We start from the raw sequence: 23,608 nt of genomic DNA on the forward strand, positions 1-23,608 counted from the left end.
CCCGCCCAAAATACAATTTCTGCCTACGCCACTGGTATCATCCTTTTGCATTTTGTAGCAGGCATAGCTGCCTAATTAATTTTAGAAACAACCTGAGTACTAACTGAATGGTAATCACCTAATTAGATCCAGGTGCGCTATAGGTGCGTGAGTGTGTGTATAAGGAAGGTTTCTGCGTGGTTGGGAATTGTGTAGACTGCTGCAAACTTTGACACCGTCTTTTTCGAGCTGTTCCCGTATGGGGATCCTTGAGCTGAGCCGCATATCATTTGGGTACGTTACCATAGATAGAGGAATATTTAATTTGGGGTGAGCTGTTGGCTGTATGCGTTCTGTTTGTTTTAGTATGCATCCCGGGCTGTGTTTATCCTTCGTGGTTTGACGTTGGGAGGGCTGATTTGCTAATAATCAGGTGGGTAAACTATTGATTTAATGGGGGAATATCCGCGAAAAGACATTGTTTATATCGTGACATTGTTTACATCCTCCTCTGTTTTAGTTGAAGAGGCCAAGAGCTGGTAATGTCGGCATGATTACAGCGAGCTGATTGGGACCGTGACCTGGCTTCCCCTTCCTTTTTTGGTCTTTATCTTCGTTGTCTTGAGTAACCTACTCTTGTTGCGCGTTGTCGCGACGTTCCGTCTTGCCTCGCCTCATTTGCGCCTGCTTGACCAGCCCACATCAAGTGAACTTGACGCCGGGAGATTGTGAGACCCGAGTATTAATCTGTGTGGCCGTTTGGCCACCTCCGCACTGTTTCAACTGGAAGACTGTGTTTGTGTGTTTTTGGGGTTTGTATGGTATAATTGGATTGTTGTGTGAATGAGTTGTTTGAGTGCGTTCGGTTATTATTGGAAGCGTGTGTGTATGTGCGAGTGTGTTCGCGTGAGAAGTATTAATGGTTGTGAGTTTGCGTGATCTTAAATGCATCTTTTGTGTGTGTGTATATTGTTAATGGACCAGGTGTAATGTGATTTGCATCTGTTACTTTTTTATTTTTTATTTTGTTGATCAACTTTGTATTTGTATTTTTCTTTTTCCTCTTGTTTGATTTATTTTTTGCTTTGTATTTTGTTGATCAACTTTGTATTTTTCTTTTTCTCTTGTTTATTGATTTAATTTATGATAATTTGCTTGTATTTCTCTTTTTTTTTCTTGTTTATTGATTTGTGACAATTTGACGTCGATTTTTGTTAACTTTGTTGGACTGGCTGAGAAGGAGTGCTGACCACTCTAGGTCCAAGTTAATGGGTACCCTTGTTCACTGAGTGATTTGATTATTTTGAATTCCCTGTCACTTGAATGCACGTGTGCTTGTGGTGAAGGGAGTACATTACTGTACGTTTGAAGTGTTTGTAGTGAAGTGGAATTGGGTAGGTTTGTTATTTCTCCTTGCCATCTGACATGTTATCTTTGATCGATTTTTGTTATCTTCCTTTAGTTTTGATTTTGAAGCCATATTAACCCCTCGTGTACTGAATTGTGTGTTTAGTTATAATAAAGTATTGTTGTCTTTCTATATTCACGTCTCTGCTCTATCCTCGTGGTAATGAACCTGTGTGTCCTTATTGGACCATTATTTCCCTGGGTGAAATTCAGGGTGGCGTAGTCGGTGTTGTAATTATAATGTGCCACACACAGTATCAGTTTTTCTTAATCTCTTTGGCACACTTTTTTAAACAATTTCAACAATCTGTAAACTGTAATTGCAATTGTTACAACTGTTGGCTGGAATATCACAACTCACTATCACAATATTTTGTCCTGTCAGCAAACTCCATATATACAAACTTGGTTGGTTGAGAAGATTGTGATTCCATTTTATTGCAACGGCAGGCCATTTGCCAATTTAGCAAACATTACAAACATTATGTTATAAATATTTTTGGAATATAACATATCTGACAGATTACTATCACTGAATGAATTATTTTGCATGTAATGGCTCACACGATGAAAGAATGTTAAGTTGTGAGGAGTTTGACAATTTCACTGAGAATCAACTCATCAGTTTTGATCAAGGAAAGAAAACAAGAAACTATATTTTTCTAGAGAACTGTACTATGTAGGCTATATACATCCTATACTGTAAATGTATTCTCAAGACTAGAATCTGTAAACATAAAAAAGACAGAAGGGTGTCATAGCCTAAACACAAATCAATAAAAAATAAAGCAAATCAAGTAAAATTTTATGTGGAGTTTCACTTTTGTGCTGGGGGATTTATTATTTAATAAATAATAATAGGCCTAAAATAATGGAATTAAAGGATTAAGGGGATTTAAGGGAATAAATAAGCAAGAATGGTAAAAGTTCTAGGTCTAATTCGTTAAGTAATCAATTTAAACTATTTGAAAATATTTTATTTTAAAATGTGCACACATTCATTCTTATTCGTATGTCTATGTCTTTCCAGCAACTCTTGTTGCGTTGTGACAGTAAGACAGACCCGCCTTCTTTGATTTGATTGGCCATCTTTATCACTTTGACATTGATGTGCGCTGTTAGACACTGAGGAAGACCAGCCTAACAAATTTATTCAGCTTAAAATTTTAACTTTAAAAACTGTCATCCTAACAACAAACAGCTTTACTCATTCTACACTAACGTGATAAGACAAATAAAATGAGAAATTTTTCATAGCTCAGACAAAATCATTTGCACTCCCAAACTCTACCTATGGTTTAATTCTCATTTTCCAGCTCTTTGGTCTAATCACTTCTGTTCTGATAGACATCAATACAACTGATCAGTCACTCAAACTGTTTTCTTGACAGTCCTAAAAATTCCAGAGCATTCCCAGCAAGCAGTTTATCCTAAACAAAAGAGTGAAATAAAGATAAGCTGTAAAATGACAAGCACTTGGATATTAGTATGCTACATGCACTTAATATTTTTTAACTTCATCACAGTATTATTACCCAAACTGAATATTTTAGCAGCAACATAGAAGATCAATGTATTTGAAATTTGAAATAAAACCTAGTGTGTCCAGATAGATAGATAGAAGTTTCTTATACCTTTAGCAAACTATCAAACTCATCCATGGATTCAATCAATGCGCCTGGCTCCAGTTCCCCCAGTGGAAATGGGTAATCTGTTCCTAACATCACTTTATCCTGCAAAAAGCAGAAACCTTTATTAAAAACTAAAATAGCACATAAAAGAGTTCACTAACTTCACTTAGCCCATTGTTGTAACTCAACAGTATGGTGGTTGCTGGCGGATTTAGCATTACTGCTGGTATAAGAATTAAAATGACTACCTTTCCTATGACTTCCATGAGTAACTTCAGTGAAAGTGGGTCATGCACTAGAGAGTCAGTGTAGAAAGATCCTATGTATTTGCGTGGGTTGATTTTGTTGTCGACGGCACAAAGATCAGGGCGCACATTAAAGCCATGCTCAATTCGGCCAATGGTGTATGGAAAAGCACCACCTGGAACACAAAGTATGAACTATAACACCACATCCCACAAAAAACACACCTGTCTTTATAGCTCAAGGTTATCATTGTACATAAAAATCATGATTATCCAAACATAGCATGAATATTTTTACCTCCGTGAGCAAAGCAGACCTTAAGTTTGGGAAATCTTTCAAAAACACCTCCAAAAATCATGGAACAAACTGCCATTGTAGTTTCTGCTGGCATGCCTGTCAGAAAGAAATCAAGTGGGGTCAAACAATGACTGGGATATATACTAGTCTTCAATAAAAATGATCACAATCTGCTATTACAGTAAATATAAAAAACGTAGAATGCCCCATGTCAAGACACTCAATCGAACCCACCAACTAACCAAGGCAGCCAGTATTTTGCCATTCTGCCATCTGTCTGCATGTCCCACGGATGCACAAATATCGAGCAGTTGAGTTCCTCAGCGGCCTGTTGTAAGGTGCAAAATACTTTTAAAATGCCCTACACACACTGAGACACAACTGAATGACTACTTGACAAAAAAAGACACCAAATACTTTAGTGTGAATGTGGCATGTTCTACTAAAGGCAAATGCACTTACAGCATAGACAGGATATAGCTCTGGGGCATTGAGGTCCCATGTGTTTATATGGGAGCCAATTTGCACTCCAGGAAAGCCTAGCTGTTTCACACACCGTCTCATCTCTTGTACAGCTAGATCAGGGGCCTGCATGGGCAGAGTGCCCAGCCCAACAAAACGCTTTGGGTATCGCTTCACTGTGGCAGCCAGATCATCGTTCAGAATCCCACACAGGTCTAGTGTGTCATGGGGTTTGGCCTTAAGAAATGCAGAGGAACATTGGACTGAAATAATCGACAAGCATCAAAAAGAATTTATAGTAGTACTGTAAAATAGGTAAATATGGGATTTTATGTAATCTAAGAGAAAAGTGTAATTGAAGCCGAGTGTTTGGTTAATTTTTACACTGATTCTTACCCAGTAGCTGAACATCACAGGCACAGTGGATAGGGCCTGTACTGTCACTCCTGAAAAAAATAAATAAAACAAATCTCTGTAATAAATAAAACAATGAACTAAAGTTGAACTGTTCTGTAGATAAAGTAGAAATAAACGTGAATAAGAATTAAAATATATTTCTACACACACACGCACAGACAGACAGACAGACAGACAGACAGACAGATAGATAGATAGATAGATAGATAGATAGATAGATAGATAGATAGATAGATAGAACCGAAGTTGAACACTGCTTCACTCTTTACCATGTTTGTCCATATCCAGAATCCGAGCATCTGCATCCCAGCAGTTCTCCTGGATCACTCTGAACAATGTTCCATCCTTCATCATTTTAGCTTCTCCCTGGTACACAATAACCCATGGTGTTTCTTTTATGAAGAAATTTTCCGCATCTGACATTTCTGTGAATTTCTGACACATTGCTACATGACAGTTAGTATTTTCAGCCACTTGGTGGCAGTGGAGAGCAAAGTCAAATTCACACAGTAATACAATGCAAAGGACTTTGGAATGAGAGGAGGTGCAAAGTTTCAAGCACAAGCACATTTTACATCAGGAATCAATGTTTATTTGCAGATCAAAGAATATGGATTTTCTTTGAATATGAAGTGTCATTCATTCAACCAAATACATGTTAATTTCAAAAGTTTTATTTTTGTTTTATTATCATTATTGCAGTCATTCACTCTATATTGTTGTATGTTTATTAGTTTATAAGGCACAGTTGAAATGGTAAGATTTATTAAAGTCTATGTGTGTGTTTATGTGCAGAAGCCGCATTGTTGTGCTCAAGATGATCGGGTTTTATTCTGCTACTTTACTGAAGCTAAACCCCATGTGGAGCTCTACAGCTGCTCTTACAGGGAGCCCAGGGAAGGCCTGATGTCCTCTTTTTCCACACACACACACACACACACACACACACACACACACACACACACACCTGACTGATAATCTAAAAAAATACGTATTTTTTTAAAGAAAAGGTTTAAAAAGAAAAGCAGTATTGCCTGATAAGGAATTCAAGCAAAAAAACTGGACTGCTTAATGAGCATTTTTTCCCCATTATGTCTGTTTATTCAGTTTTAAAATAGTTCTTCCTACTGCAACGTAGAACAGAATAAGTCTGAGTCGACCAGAAACCACCAGAGACACCAGCAGAAACGCAGTACAGAACAATCCAATTACTCTAAAGGCCTGCAGGTATGAGGCTGGCAGAAGTTTTAACATCCTCCTGCTCTGAGTGGAGGATCAGATCCGTCTCTGCTGCCCACTCATTCCTCATGGGGGTCGTAACATACTCTCACACTTTCTCTCAGGAAGAGCTCATGCCAGCTGGATCTATGGCCAAGCATGCAGAACCTTTTCCATCCAGCTGGTGTTCTTCCACTATCATCAGTGCAGGAAAACATTTTGTTTCATGTTCCAGTGCAGATTTTAAACTTACTTTGCAGTGATGGTGGAGTTGAATGAATCCATCATATCCATACCTCTGTGAAACATGAAATGTCAATTTTGAATAATTTTATAATGTAATTTTATGCTATAAAAATATTACACTTTTGCTATGGCAATAAATGATTGAATAAATAAATAAACTTGGCTTTAATTTGCTTGTTAAGACATGAGAAATGATTAATAGAATTCTTTCTTAGCTCGGCCAGATAAACAAGCAATAAAGGTCAGGGTTAGTGATCAAACCCTTGCATTAATGTTTAACAGATGCATACATATTATGAGTAAATCTGTGGCCGTGTCTTGTCGTGTCACTTTTAGTATTGAAAAAAACATTTTTAACATTAACATATAATCTAAAAATTGAAAAGCAGATGTCCTTTATATTTGGACAGGCACACTTTAGGCCTATATTAAATAAACTTTAATGTACAGCTGACCGAAACATATCAAAATCCAACAGGGGCAATATAGAGGCTTGTCTAAAGACGCAAGGCAACTGGCAAGTGAAATAATTGAAAAAATGACAAATATGTTATAAGCCACTTAATCCTGGTTAACCCATTATGACCCATAACTAAAGATAACTTTCACACCTTACGCAACCTACCTGTTTCAGGTCGGGCCATTCCTTTGGTAAAATATGATTATGAATATCGATCTTCATTCTGCTGACATTAAGAGCTCAATTCTTAAGTCAGAAGTTTTGACAGGCTTGCAAACTGAATGTTCACTCCTCGTGCATTTGTGAATGTTCAGCAGTGTGTGAAGCAGAAAACAAACATTCCCACCCCCGAGTCCAGTCTTTTGAAATGGCCCAATGAAAACCCCTGGAAGAGAGACACCAACCAGCACCATTAGCTTTTTATAACTTGTGAATACATACTGTACCTGTATATACATGTTATTTATTGTCTGAACAAATTCATGTTTGTAACTTATGCAATATATGGCAAACTTTTACATAAAATAAAAAAGGTTAAGACAAATTAACAAACATTAAAAATAAGGTTTAAACATTTATAAGAAGAGGCTGCTGTCTGCAATAACAATTTCATGTCTGTTTTGAAAAATTTAGGAAATATTGTTTTATCTAATAACTTTACATCCTGCACAACAGTGTCCTCTAGCGGTTACTGGAGGTAGTACGGCAGAAGCGACTGGGCTGGCATTTATCTCGTATTCTTGCTGTTGAAAAAACAGCGCCTTTACCTGTTTTAGGGAAGAAGAAGAAGAAAATCCCGCATCCACTACGTATTGGATTTAATCCAGTACATGTTCGCTCTACAAACTGCAGCGAGGACATCCTGAGAGGTTTGGGCCAAGAGTCTGTAAAAAAGGTGGGCAGGGAGGGAAAGTTATAGTAATGTTGCTCAGGTCCACTATTTGCGACCTTTGGTTACGTGCACATCCGGGCGCTTTAACATTCTTTATTCGTTCGCGGGAAAAATGTCCATTGTCAATAGTGTAGAGATGTATGACGCACAGCTCACACAAAAGTCACTTTCAAACCAAACAGATTTCTGTTGGTGACCTTGGCAAATCCGACAACACGAAATTGAAAACGGCATGGGGAAAATCGGACGCGAAACACACAGACGCGAAATTCCAGATCGCGTGGATCTCGCAAAAACATGCCAAACAACGGCAATGTGACCAGCTATTTTTGTCCGAAACTTAAGTTTAAATGATTTTTTACTAATTCTTTTCTACCAGGCCTATAGCCTACTATTCTTTTTTTTTATTTACTCACCCAGGTTCCAAACCCGTATTAACGTATTTATTCTGTTGAACACAAAAGAAGATATTTTGAAGAATGTTCGTTGATAACCAGACAGTTGAAGCCAGGCAACCATTGACTTCCATAGTAGGAGAAAAAAAAAATATATAGCCTACTATGGAAGTCAATGGGTTCCGTCAACTGTCTGGTTATCTTCTTTTGTGTTCACCAGAAGAAAGCAACTCATAGGTTTGGAACAACATAGGAGTGAGTAAATAATGACAGAATATTCTATCAGAATATTTTTTTAATAATTCAAATTAAATGGTCTCTTATATGTAGACATAAAGCAATTGCCTAGGCTACTAAATATCAGATTGAATCACATTTAAAACAAGTGCTTGTGTGATTTCTTAGCCTACAAACACAACTAGTACAAACAAACATTCCAGACTTGAATGAATAGAATAACAAAACTTAAAAAAGACAAGATTATATGAAGTTTTTCATTATCATGGATGTGTGGCAGCAACTGACTTTGTATAAAACAATAATTTGTTTTAAAAAACGCTTCTCAAATCTGTGTCAATCGAAGGAGGAACTAACTGAACTGTATACAACTACGATCAGATGACGTGCAAAATAAGAAAAGTCAATGTTGAATCTAGAGAGCGAGGCAGCATCTTAACCAAACTATCCCCATGTCAAATGACAGTTGGGTGGCTGCAGTTCTTGCGCTCGGATTGGAGTTGTTCTCGGTGGGAGGGTGGGGTGGGGGTCCGTTGCTGATGCTGGGCAGATTGCGTTTATCTCCGCATCTCTGCTCCGTTACCCTTAATGCTCCCACTGGATGGCTGCGCGTCGCAGTTCGACGTGAGATCATTTATTGAGGGCTTCATCTGATTTCAAAAAAGCTAACAAACATGACAGACAGTACGACTTCTGATCCATGCCCTGTTCCCAATCCGACTATTGTGGACCCGTCGGCTGTGCGAAACGGACAATGCGCCGCTGCCCAGGATCCGAACCTACCCAAAAGAGGGAGCCAGGGCGATCCTTTCAATATGGACCGGGACCAGGAGATGAAAATCACAGATAGCGTTGAGGGACAAGGTAAACACACATAATCTCTCTAACAGATCAGGCTGTACTTTTGCAGAGTTGTTTCAGAAATGTATTTAAAAAAGACAATGGTATTCTTTAAAGTATAGGCTAATCTATTTGGGATGTGATGTGAATAAGACTAAGGAGGCTCGCAAAGGTTGCGGTCAAAAGCAGCACGCAGGCGCTCTTGAAGCTATTAATAATTCAGGTGAGCACAAAAAAAAATAAAAAAAAAATAAAAAAATAATTCACAGTAGCCTAGCCTATAAGTTAAAAAACGGACACGAGATTAAACATCTTTTCTGGGTTTGCACGTTCAAGAGTTGGATAGGCTATAGTTTAACAACATATATTTAAACTAAATAGCTTTTAAATGAATAGATGGACATGTTCTGAATTTCAATGGAGCAGCAATGCGATTTTAAGTTATTGCAATTCGAAATTTGACATTTACAACAGAATGTGTCATTTAGCACTTTATGTGAAGTTTATTTGATGTCCTCACACCTGTTTTGTAACTTCATTTTTGTGCGTTTTGACAGTAAAGTGGTTATATAATTTGAATGGTTGTTTGGGTCAAAACATAAAATTCAAGGTGATTCAAATGAATGAATTAATTATATTTGTATTTTTTTGTATTAAATCTCCATTCTAGTTTTCTTTTAGCAGTTTCTAGAATTCTAGACTAGAATTAGTTGACTTTAGCAGTGGACTAATGAGGTGCTTTTGTTAACCTGCATGTTATTGCTACAGACTCAAACCACTTTTTCATGATTTGGGTGGAACAAATGTTATAGTTTATGACCTGGCCATTATGGTCCTGCTATAGGCTAAAGACTGGAAACTTTGTTTCTACTTCTGCTCAGACCAAATCTACAGCTGACTCACACCTCAATGGAGATGTTCAGACAGGGGTGCATCTTATCTCATATCAGCACTTCCACTCTTAAGCAGCATACTCTGCACCTGCAGGATCTGAGTGTTGCTGTATGCTGTAGCACCCCCCCTGTGCAATCAGTTTGAGCCACTGAATTATGCATAAGACCCTTCAGTTCTCCACTGGTGAAATTGTGAGGGCATTAGAAGAAGTCTTAGAAAATCTAAGAAGTCTAAGAAAAAGACTGATGGGGATGGAATTCATGGATGGACTCTATAGGGAATTCATGCTGGTCTACTATTTTGGTGATCTATTTCATATTTCATAATACAACAACCTGCGGTTGTTCACTTTACATGCCGCTCGAACACTCTCTTCCTGTCTAAGCTGCAATGCAGACCGAGCTTTTGTCATTTAGTCAAATATCTGTTTGCTCATGACTTGCAGTTACTTGAACTGGCAGTGGCAGCCATCAGGATGGACAGCTTTAGGATAGAGCTTGCATTGGCTGCCTTCAGAAATTCTTCACGCACATAAAGCAAGTATAGACTTCAAGCCACCGTGCCAGTTGGCATTCAGAATTGTTGGCACTACTGTCTTATACTTTTGAAGAAAATATTAAAAACATTTCTACTTAACTGCAGTTACATACAATGGGGTCACAGTTGTATTAAAACAGTTTCTTCATATTTATTCATTGAATCTGAACATGAAGCCCAGTTGTCAGAAATTATGCATGTTGTTAAGGGAAGCATATCCTGTTTTTCTAAGTTACATCATAAAATTCTGAAATGGCTTAATTCCACTTAGAGATTTTCCTAAAAGTTTAACAAAAAGCAAATCTTTTAGTCGATGTCCTTTAAGCCATTGAGAGGAATGTTTCTCTCTCTTTCATGTAAACCCTATTAAGCATGGAAGAATTGCTGGGTCATGTGGATGTCCTGCTTCCACATGATTAGCAGAGGGATGGAGTGGGGGCAGGCCCTTTACATTGAGTTTCCACTCATTTTATGTGCCTAGTCTAGAGTTTGCATGGGAAAGTACAAACTGAACAAATGTACTGTGTGTAAAGGTTTGTGTGGTAATAGATCTGGACAAACTTTGGAAATGAAATAGTTTGGAACTTATGGGTTACATTTGTGTGAGTGCAACACATGCTCCCGATCCTTACTGATGAAATAAATCATGTGAGCGGCCACATTCCCCAGCTCTGTTTTTCAGCTTTTACAATCACACTGACTGACCACCTATTGACTCTGTGCTCATTACCCTCAGCATGTGACTTCCACAGGCCTGACAGATCAGTTCGGTGTACATGGGGGAAGATACACACAGCCTCCCACTGTCACGATGACATAGCTGCCATTCATTTTGAACAGATGACAAAGGCATATTTGAGTTTTACCTCTTTGGCAAACACAGCACAATATAAACATTGCTTGGACGCTTAACAATAGACAGTCAACAGGTTCTGCGGCTTCTGTTCACTTAGTCTTATTCATAATTACACTCACGGATTAAATTTGTGACCTGTGGTGTTGTATATATCTCTAATAATGACCTGATAAAGACTCTGTTGAGGGACACAGATGTATTGTCTCGCACATACTGTGGAGTATCTCAGCTAAACATTTAACTATCAGCTTGTAAGGTATGCTGTTGTTTGTGGAAGTCTGTTTCTGCCTTGGAGCAAAAAAAAAAAAGAAAAAAGGTAATTGTGAGTTTAAAAATTAAGAAATAATGTCACTTTCTTTCTCTTAATTGTGACTTTATGTTTCACAGTGTGACTTTATCTCACAAAGTCATATTGAGAGATATAAAAGTTACATTACCGTTCAGAAGTTTGTGTTGTTTTTTAAAGATATTAATAATTTCATTCATCAAAGATGCAGTAAATTGATCAAAAGTGAGAGTAAAGACATGAAGGCCCGGTTTCACAGACAATTGATTTCGCCAGGATTTGGCCAGGATTAGGCCTTAGTTCAATTAGGGCATTTAAGTAGCTTTTATAAACATGCCTTAGGGAAAAAAAGCATTACTGGTGTGCAACTTGAGACAAAAAAAGTTGCTTTCAGTTAAAACAGTGCAAACATTCATTTAAGTCTGGGACTATAGGCATATAGAAACTACTGTATATTACAAAAGATTTTACAAAAGATAAACTTCCTTATTCACCAAAAAATGCACAACTGTTTTTGACAATAAAAGAATAAATGATTCTTGAGCAGCAAATCATCATATTAGTCATACAATCATACAAATATTATACTATTTTTACTGTAGTTTTGATCAAATAAGCAAAATATGAGGTCATAAGTACCTTTTCATATTTTACTCAGAGGTGGAAACAGGCTTTCATCGCTCGCTGTCTCATCTTCCAGTAGCTAAAGATCTCGCAGGGCTGCTAGCAAACAGCAATTAAAGTCGTATCATTTGTGACTTGATACATGATAAACTGAATTTATTAGTGGTATCTAAATGTTGTTGAAACCATTTTGCTCTGCTAATTAAACACAGAGTCATTGCCCCACAGTGCAGATTCATTTCTGCTCTTTAATATGTCTCTACCCTCTCCCTCTCAACGCCTGTCATGGTCCAGTGAGTAAATAATCAGCCCCTGTTGTTTGCTTCCCTATAGAGCACTTAATGTAATTGTATAATGGCCTTTAACCAGTGTTTTATTTACTTTTTTGACAGGTCTCTTGGAGAGCAGCATGCGCCTGAAGCCTCATGAAGCTCAGAGTTACAGGAAGAAAGCTCTGTGGGTGTCCTGGATCTCCATTGTGGTGACGCTCATCCTGGCTGTGGCCGCTTTCAGTAAGTTCATGGTGATGCTTTTCCTGGCTGTGGCAGGCAGTCTTCAGGATGTTCGGCTAGTTTTGGTTAGAACTAGTCTTAATCGCCCACAGACCGCCCACAGTCTGTTCACCGACTGTCTGATGCATATTTCACACAATACTGGAAGATACTACTTCCTCAGTCTGGCAAGTTCCAGGCTGATTGGCTGACGGAATTATGATTACTCTGATTACACATTTTCTGTACAGCTGTTCGCAGTTATGGCCCAAAATTCTTATTAAAAAAATTGTGGTGTGATAAATTTCAGATAAACCTGGCCCTAAACGGAGGAGTACATGAAAATCCTCCTGTCTAAGTGGGCCGTTTTTGGCCAAAATAAGCTGCAATGTGGACCGGACCTTATGCTGTTGAGTCAAAGCCCTGGCTATGTCAGACTAGCTTGAACTGGCAGTGGCATCCATCAGGATGGGCAGCTAGTTGAGGATAGAATTTGCCAACTGCACATTTTTGGCATTGCTGAGTTATAGTTCTTAAATCCTTTAGGCTTAGTAGTTGGGATGTGTGTTTTAAGTGTTTGTCATAGTGCTAAACATTAATTTCTATTTTTCTGGTTAGGTAGAAAACAGACACAGAGTTACATCTATATATATATATATATATTTTTTTTTATATCTGAAGTAAACAAACAAACAAATAAATAATATAAAATAGTAAATACTAAAACAATTCTATAATATAAAATAAAGTAACTGAGCAACTGTATTGATACAGCACACAAAGTTTCTGGTAAACCTACCTTATTAAATTCACCATAAATTATTCAGAACTGTATCAAATGTATGAACAAATTTTATTTTGCCAATATAGACTGTTTTGCCAGCTAATCAGCGGTCTTGCAGTTGACTTTATGCTGCTTTGAAACTATTTATTATGAAACATTAAAAATTAAAAATGTGAAAATATTGAAAAGGTTTCTCATATTCTGATATTCGATTAAAAAAAAACTAATATTTTTATGAATACAAAAAAAACCCCATTTGTTTGGGGGATTTAGTGCAATGAAAGCCTTTAATAATTAATGCTTTATTTAATTATTAAAGGGTTAGTTCACTCAAAAATGAAAATTCTGTCATCATTTACTCATGGTGTTCCAAACCTGTATGATTTTTATTGTCTCTGTTGAACAAAACAGAAGATATTTGGAAGAATGTTGGTAGTTGACTGTAGCCATTGACTTCCATAGTACTTATTTTTCCTACTATGGATATCAATGGCTACCTTCAACTTTCTGGTTACCAACATTGTTCAATGTATCTGCTTTTTAGTTCAACATCAGGGGAAAGAAACTCATACAGGTTCGGAACACCATAAGGGTGAGTAAATTATGACATAATTTTCCTTTTTGGGTGAACTAACCCTTTAATGATTTAATTATAATATCATGTATACTATTTAACACACACTAGCTGCCTTTGTAATTTAGGTCCGTCTCAGTGGGTTTAACATATTTGGGGCCCCTTGGCATTTCTTGACATTAGCCTCTTAACTGCTCATATGATTGAGGCAACATGCTCATTTTAAAGGAGGTGTAACATAATTCAGACATCTATACAGTCTGAAGATTTACAAGCAACCTTGTTTCTTTGATGCTTTTTCTGTCTTCACACCCTTGATTTAGAGAGCACTAGGATGTATTTTCCATGCATTTTATCATTAGAATGAATGTGCTTTATACATCATATTCATGCAATGCTTTTAGAAACACAATATAGCGTGTATGGAGATAAAGCACATGCACAAAGAGGAAGCGAAGAAGAAATGTAAAAGGTTGACAGGATGTTTCAGGGTTTGCTTGCCAGATGACGATGACTCCCCCATCTGAGTCTTGGTTTCTGCCAAGGTCTCTTCCTCATTCTACCTAACCATCTTAGTTCATTCTTTCTTGCCATTTTTGCCTTTGTCTGAAGTCTTGTGAAAAGCTTAGGTCAAATTTAATTTAAAAGGAACAATTGTCAGAAGACATGAGCTCAGGGAAATGAAGATTAATGCTACGGCCCTGAAATGAAGAGAAAAGCAATTTCTCATCCCCATATATGGCTTTTGTAATGTATACGCTTTGTAATGCAGTCATCTACATTCACCTACACCTTACAAACAGACACACATGACACCCTACTGACACCATTATGTTATCCCTGTCTATATTGTAATCTTTATTTCATAATATGATGTTTAACGGAGAAGAGGAAGTTGGCATTTGGCCCATACCAAGCAGACAGTCTGTATCACGAGTTGCCCATAGTGATAAAGCGTATGGTTGTTGGACATTTAACATGACAATAGTCACTGTGTTGTCGGAGACTGTGAACTTTCCAAAAGCTCCAAAAGCTGTTTTAAATTCAATATCGACTGTGTCTACAGTTTGTACCAGTTGATTTTTTCTGCCTCCGTAGCCTTAATTTGCGCAAAACCCATGGCTCATCTGATCACGTGCAGTCTGAATTTCTCATGCTGAAACAGCATGTTTAACTTGTCCTCTGTGTTTTGTAAGACATAATAATATGGCTTGTGGCAGAAGTCACTACTGTCACTCTTATATCGCACAGTCACACTCTGTCTCACTGTAAAAAATCGTTCTTCACTGAACAGACATCATGACTCTTGTGATGCCAGTGGTGTGGGGCTTGTGACCGCCTTTGGATTCTCAGGAGAAGAACACCCAGCTTTGTTTTTGCGGTTTGGCCTGAATACATCAATTTTTCCAGATATTTCATGCAAGTGAATTGGGAAATCATATGATATGCTGAATATCTTAACTCAGTCATGGGGAATTATAAAACCTATGTTCAGGCAATGCATCTTATTTGAAAGCTCAGAGATTTATTGTGGCTCACAGCAGGAACTGTTGGCTCGCTCTACTAACTTTACATTCAGTGCTAGTCAGGATATCCTCTAGTGGAATGGTAAAGCAAATGGTAAAGTGATAGTCAATTCAGAAATAAAAAATTGTGTCATTTACTCACCCTCATGTATTTTCTTCCGTATAGGTTCTATAAAGTACCTTAAGGGTTTTTTATTAGATTGAACCTTTTAGGGGTACCCAACATGGGATCATTTTATAGATTTCATTTTAATTAATTAATTAATTTTGATCAAATATTATGAATTAAACAGCTTGTGAACATACTTTATCACTAGAAAGAAAAGGAAATAACCCATTAAACATACAAGTATTATGTAATAATATCATATAATCAAATACCAAAGATGTCCACTATATTCAAGGTCTTCTGAAACCATACAATAGCTTTGTGTGATGAACAGACTGAAATTTCAAAGTTGTTATTCACTGAAAATCTTCTAGTCTAGTGAGCCGTATTGACCGTTGTGGATCATTGTGTTAATGAATTGACCTTGAGAACTGGATCTGTCTGATTTGTAAAGAAATCATTCTAAATGTTTTAGTGAATTGGATCAATAATTCATTAAAACATTAAACAATTTCATATTGCAACTTCTCTTATGAACATCCCAAAGAGAGTGGGAGGGCGAGTAAATGATGACAGGTTTTAATTTTTGGGTAAACCTTTTAAGGAAAGGATTAGGTAAAAGAAAAGTTTCTCTTAAATCATCAATTACACGTCCTCTGTAATTAACACTATTTGAAATGACTTTTTGACTTTTCAAAGGTCATTACTTTTCATGACTGTTTTAATTGATCCTTTAAGTTAAAAACATCTACACTACAGAAACATAAAGCCCCTTGTTCTGCTTAAATGTCTAATTTGTTCTCATTTATTTTAATGAGAGCTGGAAAAACTCTTATCTAGGGCAGTATTTCTGTGAAAAAGATTTAAGTCTTCCTTTGTACTTATTTTAGATTCAGAGTAATTATATATATTGTTTCCCAAAAGGAAACTAGTCTCTACTTTAGTCTTGTTCAGTAGTTAAGCTGAATTGACTAGCAGGAAAATACATTGATAACATGTCTGCCAGCCTTTACTTGTCTGTATATTTGACATATAAAAATGATTAAAGCTAAACAATGCTTTTCATTGGAACTTAGATAGAAATGATCAACCTGCAGCAGATGTCACCCCTTTAGAGATGTGCGTTTTTTAATATTTGCGCAGTTGTTTTGATCAGATGCTTTGTAAAAGATTTGCGTCGTCAATGAAACGCTTCTGCCTACAGAATTGGCCAGGTAGCTTTAGTTCCATAAGATGGATGTTATTTCAATGTTAAGCCAGATTTACCTATAATTCCATGTCTTATTAGTTCCACCACCTAATTACTTTTTTTCAATTTAACGCACCGTCATCAACAGAGCTTGATATTTTGTCCTGCTTCATCAGTCATTGTCATGTAGTAATGGTTTGGTATCTCTCTCCAGCAGTGACTCGTTGGTCCATCCTGGTGGACATGATTTTCTAACTCTAGATTTTTTCCCTCTTATATTCAATGTCACTTTTATATGATTTCTATAATATTAAATATTTGACAACATTTACTAGAGATGTTGTCTTGTTGCTTGAGAGGTTTGATTAAAAAAATCGATCTTAAAAAAGCCTTAAGATTTTTTAATATTTTTTTTATAATTTATTATCATTCTTATTATTCTCTTATGTTATTACTGTCCTAAAGCAATAAGCTTGGGTAATCCTTACTGATTGATTCCTGAGTTAATTCACGAACAATGCAGAGAGTGGAACAAGTGCTTGCTGAAAAGCTTGATACGAGTTAGTGAAAGTAAATAAAGGTGGGTGAAGCTTAATGAAGGGTTAGTGTTGTTATTATGCTGGTGATGAAATACAATCTTTGTGTTTTAGAAAACTATTAGCATTTAGCAATTGTTAAGGGCATAGCAACATTTAGCAGTATCTAGTAAATAATTTAAATATGAATGTATTCACTGGCTGAATGCCAAATGAGCTCAGAGAATATTTGCCTTTTATGCAAATTATCGTCTCTCTTGTTCTTTCAGTGTCACCTTCCTCATATTGCAGTAGCTCACTACATTCACACATTACATTAGCTGTAAAAACAGAAAGCAATTTTTAAAGGAATAGATCACTCAAAATCAATGTTGTTACAAACTAGTATTTTGCTTCTATTGAAATAGACATTTTTAAAGCATCGTTATAAGCAAAGATATAAGGACAAAAAATAAAAAATAAATAAATACACCATAAATGCATCATAATATCAAAAAAGCAGTCTATACAATTCTTACGGTAAATTCCAAGTCTTCTAAAAATTCTTTAATTTTTTTTAATTTTGGGTTCCCTGGGAAAAATAACAACACACAAGGTTGCTATTCTTATGAATAAATTTGTATTAATATAAATGTCTAGGTTAAGCAGCAAACATATATTCAGATGTATTATAATGATATGTGTCACCTTGAATTGACACCTAAACTGGGTTTATAGTAAAAAATTAGACATTAAACATTGGTGTCACAGGATCAATGTGGCACTCATGGGAATTCAGTATTCTAGTATAAGTCATGATATGTGGAATAATAACTAGACAGTTTCATTTTAATTAAGCCCTTCCAATGTGAACCCATGCTGCTTGGTACCAAAATAATACTGAATGTGAGAAAAGATAATGGTGAGTCATTAGCTTGCAATTTCAGCCTTTTTAATGAACTAATGTGTTGTGCTGTATCACCGTGCTTTTCAACATGAGGTGCAGTGTCTTATTCCATTTCAATGTTGTTACCTACAGAGATCAAATAATATGATAACTTTACATTACAAATGGGATTGTTTAATTGAACTGTCATTTAGCCAGCTGAGTCCAAGTTCTCCGGATACATACAGCGCTGGTCAGAGTTAATTATGGGTTATGAAAATAGTGTGTGTGTGAAATATAATACCGCCCATTAGAACAACTTCAATAAGAGCTTGTTGGGTCTTGATTGAGTGCTGTATCTTTACACTGCTGTCTTCATCAGCCTCGTCCTGACATGCACTACAGCTATTAGTTTCACAGTATAATGGATTATACAAGCACACGGTGCCACAAGACAGAGAAGATTTATTCACTGCAGTTGAACTTTATTCCCAGCTGTCTGTCTTTATTCCTGTCCTGCTGACAGGCATCTTACTGTATATCAAATTCAACCAAGCATTCAGGAGAACGTTTTCACCTCAGATACATTGCGAGTACTTTAATGCTATCCATGTTGGACTCTTCAGTTCCTCACATATAAGCCCAGTTCTTTGTAAATCATTAGACACTCCTCTTCACTTGTGAATCATCAATGAGATGTGACATTACCTTTAAAAGGACCGTGGCTGGTGACATTTTCAGTGCAGCAACACATTTCACCTAAAGTCACACCCCATTTTCTGCACGTACTGAATGTTCTTCTCACCTTATCAACATCTTGTGCTGCCTGAAACTATTGTGACCATGTTGATAATAATGATGAAACACAAGATGATGATGATGATTTATTGTTTTGTCCTGGTTTTGTCATCCCCGATGTTGTAAGCTGAGTATATAATGGTATTGTCCCTCTGCAGGACCTGCTTAAAGCATCAAGAAAGGGTTGGCTAAATGAGATACATTTGTAGCCCTGTAACCCGAGCAGAGCACTGCAGATGTCTGCCATTCTGCTCCATTAGGAACCTGTCTAAACACATTAAGTCTCGGTGTTGAGTTCTCCTTCCAGTCCATTTAGGCGGGACCAGCATCACAAAATTGTTTTCTGATAATGGAACCAGTCTCCTGATAGCAGATATGCTGCTGGTGTTTATGGGACAGATCATTAGTCACTGTAAAACTGTACCTGAATGACTCGGGAAGCTTTTTCTTTCTTCCTTCCTTTCCTCCTTTGTGTCTATTTGTCTCACAAATATAATTTGTCTCCTGAATTTATTTACAAAAATTGCTATACATATTTGTTTGTTCGATTTGTTCATTTATTTAATTATGTTAAAAAACATTTTTATTTAATCATTTGGACGGAATGGCAAATCATTGCTGGAGACACATGGGAACTTCTTTCCCTAGAGAATGTCAATGTCTATTGAATGATGATGGAATCCAGAGACTGGTGGTCCATTTGGGAAATGTTTATAATATCTTGGCTTTTTAATTAATTTCTCTGCCTGCTGTTATGATGCTTTTTTTTTTTTAGAGTTGTTTTACTTGTGCACATGCACTACAGCAATAACGTTGAGTTATGCATATAAATACTGTTCCCAGAAGGAGGGAAACGAGGTACAACACATGACTATGGGATATCGCACTCTTGCACCATCTGCTGAAGACACCTTTATTCACGCCTGAAAGGCCGATGACGCATGACGACGTGGGCAGGGCCCACAGCATATAGATACAGTCGAATGCATCATTCCCTTTGTTCAGTCCAGCTCCGACTGTGCGGGGTTCAGAGGTGTTTTACCTCCTTTCCAGGGGTGCACATAACTGGTGCGCAGGTGTGGTAAAAATAAATGATGCGCACCAGAAAACGTGGAGGGAAGCGCTTTTAAGTGGCAACATTTTTGGGGACAGGGACACGTTTACTTACTGGAGTAGGATCATCAATCATGATGATAAGTGTGTTCATTAATTATTACGGGTGCAGTGCGATCAATCGCAGTTGATCTGTCATCCGTACAGACCAGGCCCCACAGTTCAGCATGCATGTGATTCGCAGATTAACTGCTAAGTTTAACCATCATAGAGTGAAAGTTTATCATTTGGACGTGTTTTGTCTTGCCAATTTACACATTCAAACGATTTTAAACGTGGAAAAAGAGGCGAAAATCGGGACTCACGTGCTGTTATCTGTGCGCACAGCCTCACACACACTAATTGATTTCTCTTTCGCGTTTACTTGCGCTTGAACGGACACATGGACAAGTATACTTTCGGTTATGTCATAAGTGAAACCGGATGTGTGTCAGTATATTCCGTCTGTGCATTCGGTCTTAAAGTGACAGCAGCCTAATATTCCTGCTGTTGTCTGTGTCATTAATGTTGACACTGAGCCTGATAGCTGTGAAAGCTCTTAAGCTCTGATGACACAGCAGAGCCGACACCTCTTCTGCACATCTTTCAGATATGTGTGGCGCTATAGGGGCCTAAAACTTGTGGGCAATCCCTTCGACAGATACCTCTGAAAAATGTTTGTGCCCCGGGTGGATTGTGGCAATATGCATCAGGCAAATCCACTGATGTATGCCAACCCCGATGATGCAGAGGGCATAACAGGTGGCATACTGCAAGCATGTTTGAACTTGTAATACCTTAAAGTGTTTGTTCAACAGCCGCAAAGCCACGATAGGGCGGCTGCCCCTCTTTTTTTGGAAGGATGAAGTAACGGCTGAAAAACTTCTTCCCTTGTGGCACCACCTGAATTGCCTCTTTGCTGAGGAGAACATTCATTTCCCCTCTAAGTACTGGAAAAGCCCTCTCAGACAACAAAGTTGCAATTACTCCACCATAACAGAGAGGGGCGTGGAAGAAACCGCAGCCAATAGGCCCATTGGAATCGTGCGAAGAAGCCACGGTGATAGTGCTCATGCTCGCCACCGATCGAGACAGACAGCATGGATCCCTAGGCATTACCTAGGGAACCCCGGCGTCTATTTGCAAGCATCGTTGTATATTGCATATCAGTGCATTTTCCTCCTCTGTCAGCATATGGCCCGACTGTGAGGTTAACGGTTCTAATGCATTTGGATTGTTTCGACAAATTAACACACGAGAGCAGGCCAATCAACCGACAAACTTTGTTGTCGCTCTCAAATTCTGATCCATGCAAGGGCCATCACTTTACTTCCACCCACCACCTCGGGGAAGCCGTGATCTGTCCTGCTTGAAAAAAAATGAAATCGTCAGAGCATTCCTCGTCCGCATCCAATCATCCCCCTAAAGTCAAAGTTTCGCTCAGACTCAGGGTAGCTAGAGGAACTCTGTCGTGAACAAATTCTCCGTGGCCTCCAAAAACAGCGATCACTGCATTTGGATCTGCACCCGAAGACAGGAGTGTTTGGCCACTGCCCTGGCGAAACACACTGCATGTCGCTCGAGTGTGGAACGATAGTGCTGTCAACAGCGCACACATTGCACTGGTTGGAGAGATCTAGCCTAGCGCCAAACACAATTCCAAACACACCGGACAGTGCTCGTGAGTATACCATAAACACCCACATGGCATAGGACAGGGGCGAGAACTTATGTTCAGATATTTCTCATGAAAAAGTCTGTTAGTTGTGCTGAACTGGAGCTAAAAACTTTTCTTTTATGCCTTTTCCTTCTATAAGAGTCACCAACGTGGGTTTTCATGTGAATGTGGAGAGTTTGGACATTTTGTTTGAGAAAAACGTTTTAGCCCTTCGTTAGCAAAACTAAACTTGTGCTAAAAGCTTTTTTCTTTTCTGCCTTAGTTTCGACAAGAATCACCACCGTGGGCTTTTCTTCTTGCGAAAATGAGCCGTGATGAAATAGCTCTTTTTCCACCGACGGTATTACTGGTATTGTCAGCATTCAGTTCCATCAATCAGCGCATATACAGTGAGGAAAAGAAGTATTTGAACACCCTGCTATTTTGCAAGTTCTCCCACTTAGTGCTCCCACTCAAATAAGTATTTGAACACCTGAGAAAATCAATGTTAATATTTGGTACAGTAGCCTTTGTTTGCAATTACAGAGGTCAAACGTTTCCTGTAGTTTTTCACCAGGTTTGCACACACTGCAGGAGGGATTTTGGCCCACTCCTCCACACAGATCTTCTCTAGATCAGTCAGGTTTCTGGGCTGTCGCTGAGAAACACGGAGTTTGAGCTCCCTCCAAAGATTCTCTATTGGGTTTAGGTCTGGAGACTGGCTAGGCCACGCCAGAACCTTGATATGCTTCTTACAGAGCCACTCCTTGGTTATCCTGGCTGTGTGCTTCGGGTCATTGTCATGTTGGAAGACCCAGCCTCGACCCATCTTCAATGCTCTAACTGAGGGAAGGAGGTTGTTCCCCAAAATCTCGCAATACATGGCCCCGGTCATCCTCTCCTTAATACAGTGCAGTCGCCCTGTCCCATGTGCAGAAAAACCCCCCCAAAGCATGATGCTACCACCCCCATGCTTCACAGTAGGGATGGTGTTCTTGGGATGGTACTCACCATTATTCTTCCTCCAAACACGTTTAGTGGAATTATGACCAAAAAGTTCTATTTTGGTCTCATCTGACCACATGACTTTCTCCCATGACTCCTCTGGATCATCCAAATGGTCATTGGCAAACTTAAGACGGGCCTTGACATGTGCTGGTTTAAGCAGGGGAACCTTCGGTGCCATGCATGATTTCAAACCATTATGTCTTAGTGTATTACCAACAGTAACCTTGGAAACGGTGGTCCCAGCTCTTTTCAGGTCATTGACCAGCTCCTCCCGTGTAGTTCTGGGCTGATTTCTCACCTTTCTTAGGATCATTGAGACCCCACGAGGTGAGATCTTGCATGGAGCCCCAGTCCGAGGGAGATTGACAGTCATGTTTAGCTTCTTCCATTTTCTAATGATTGCTCCAACAGTGGACCTTTTTTCACCAAGCTGCTTGGCAATTTCCCCGTAGCCCTTTCCAGCCTTGTGGAGGTGTACAATTTTGTCTCTAGTGTCTTTGGACAGCTCTTTGGTCTTGGCCATGTTAGTAGTTGGATTCTTACTGATTGTATGGGTTGGACAGGTGTCTTTATGCAGCTAACGACCTCAAACAGGTGCATCTAATTTAGGATAATAAATGGAGTGGAGGTGGACATTTTAAAGGCAGACTAACAGGTCTTTGAGGGTCAGAATTCTAGCTGATAGACAGGTGTTCAAATACTTATTTGCAGCTGTATCATACAAATAAATAGTTATATCATATATTGTGATTTCTGGATTTTTTTTTTTAGATTATGTCTCTCACAGTGGACATGCACCTACGACGACAATTTCAGACCCCTCCATGATTTCCAAGTGGGAGAACTTGCAAAATAGCAGGGTGTTCAAATACTTATTTTCCTCACTGTATATTCCTGCTGTATATTTGTCCGGTCTATGTGTTCTCATTGTCTAGCTCAAAGGTAGGAAACATCACCTAGTGGACTCCTGCTGTCCATGGTCCTGAATTCCCTCTGGCTAGTACAGTTTAGTAAGCCTAGACTGAGCTTCAATAATTTTGTTTCAAGTAATGCTT

General features: G+C 38.2%; 2 protein-coding genes across 5 annotated transcripts in view; one reads left to right on the forward strand and one right to left on the reverse strand.

The window, feature by feature from the left end:
• The window catches only part of tmem163a (transmembrane protein 163a), a 44,000-nt gene that overhangs the window by 724 nt on the left and 19,668 nt on the right, over nt 1-23,608 (forward strand). Inside the window, exons 1-2 of one of the 4 annotated variants that reach the window (XM_084123099.1) lie at nt 190-273; nt 12,317-12,436. In XM_084123099.1, coding sequence (XP_083979225.1) covers nt 12,334-12,436 — 103 coding nt within the window. In that variant the 5' untranslated portion in view covers nt 190-273; nt 12,317-12,333. Of the gene's footprint in view, nt 1-189; nt 274-7,138; nt 7,259-8,378; nt 8,752-12,316; nt 12,437-23,608 lie in introns of those variants that run through there. The other 3 variants (XM_084123100.1, XM_084123097.1, XM_084123098.1) reach the window with 3 other exon arrangements.
• acmsd (aminocarboxymuconate semialdehyde decarboxylase) lies at nt 1,645-7,258 on the reverse strand. The gene is made up of 11 exons (XM_084123096.1): nt 7,131-7,258; nt 6,529-6,748; nt 5,911-5,955; nt 4,709-4,805; nt 4,419-4,468; nt 4,023-4,259; nt 3,795-3,888; nt 3,561-3,656; nt 3,266-3,438; nt 3,021-3,119; nt 1,645-2,816 (listed from the first exon to the last, which is right to left on the reverse strand). The coding sequence occupies exons 2-11, from the start codon at nt 6,583-6,585 to the stop codon at nt 2,754-2,756; spliced, it is 1,011 nt and encodes a 336-aa protein (XP_083979222.1). The 5' UTR covers nt 6,586-6,748; nt 7,131-7,258; the 3' UTR covers nt 1,645-2,753.

This window comes from Abramis brama, assembly GCF_963993115.1.
Source record: "Abramis brama genome assembly, chromosome: 8".
In the NCBI taxonomy this organism is placed as follows: domain Eukaryota; kingdom Metazoa; phylum Chordata; class Actinopteri; order Cypriniformes; family Leuciscidae; genus Abramis; species Abramis brama.

Coding starts and splice junctions, on each gene's coding strand:
- acmsd (XM_084123096.1), bottom strand. CDS start 6,585: ATGAAGATCGATATTCATAATCATATTTTACCAAAGGAATGGCCCGAC. Junction 3,657..3,794: donor CTGGCTGCCTTGGTTAGTTG/GTGGGTTCGATT, acceptor TCTTTCTGACAG/GCATGCCAGCAGAAACTACA. Junction 3,120..3,265: donor TCATGGAAGTCATAGGAAAG/GTAGTCATTTTA, acceptor TGCTTTTTGCAG/GATAAAGTGATGTTAGGAAC.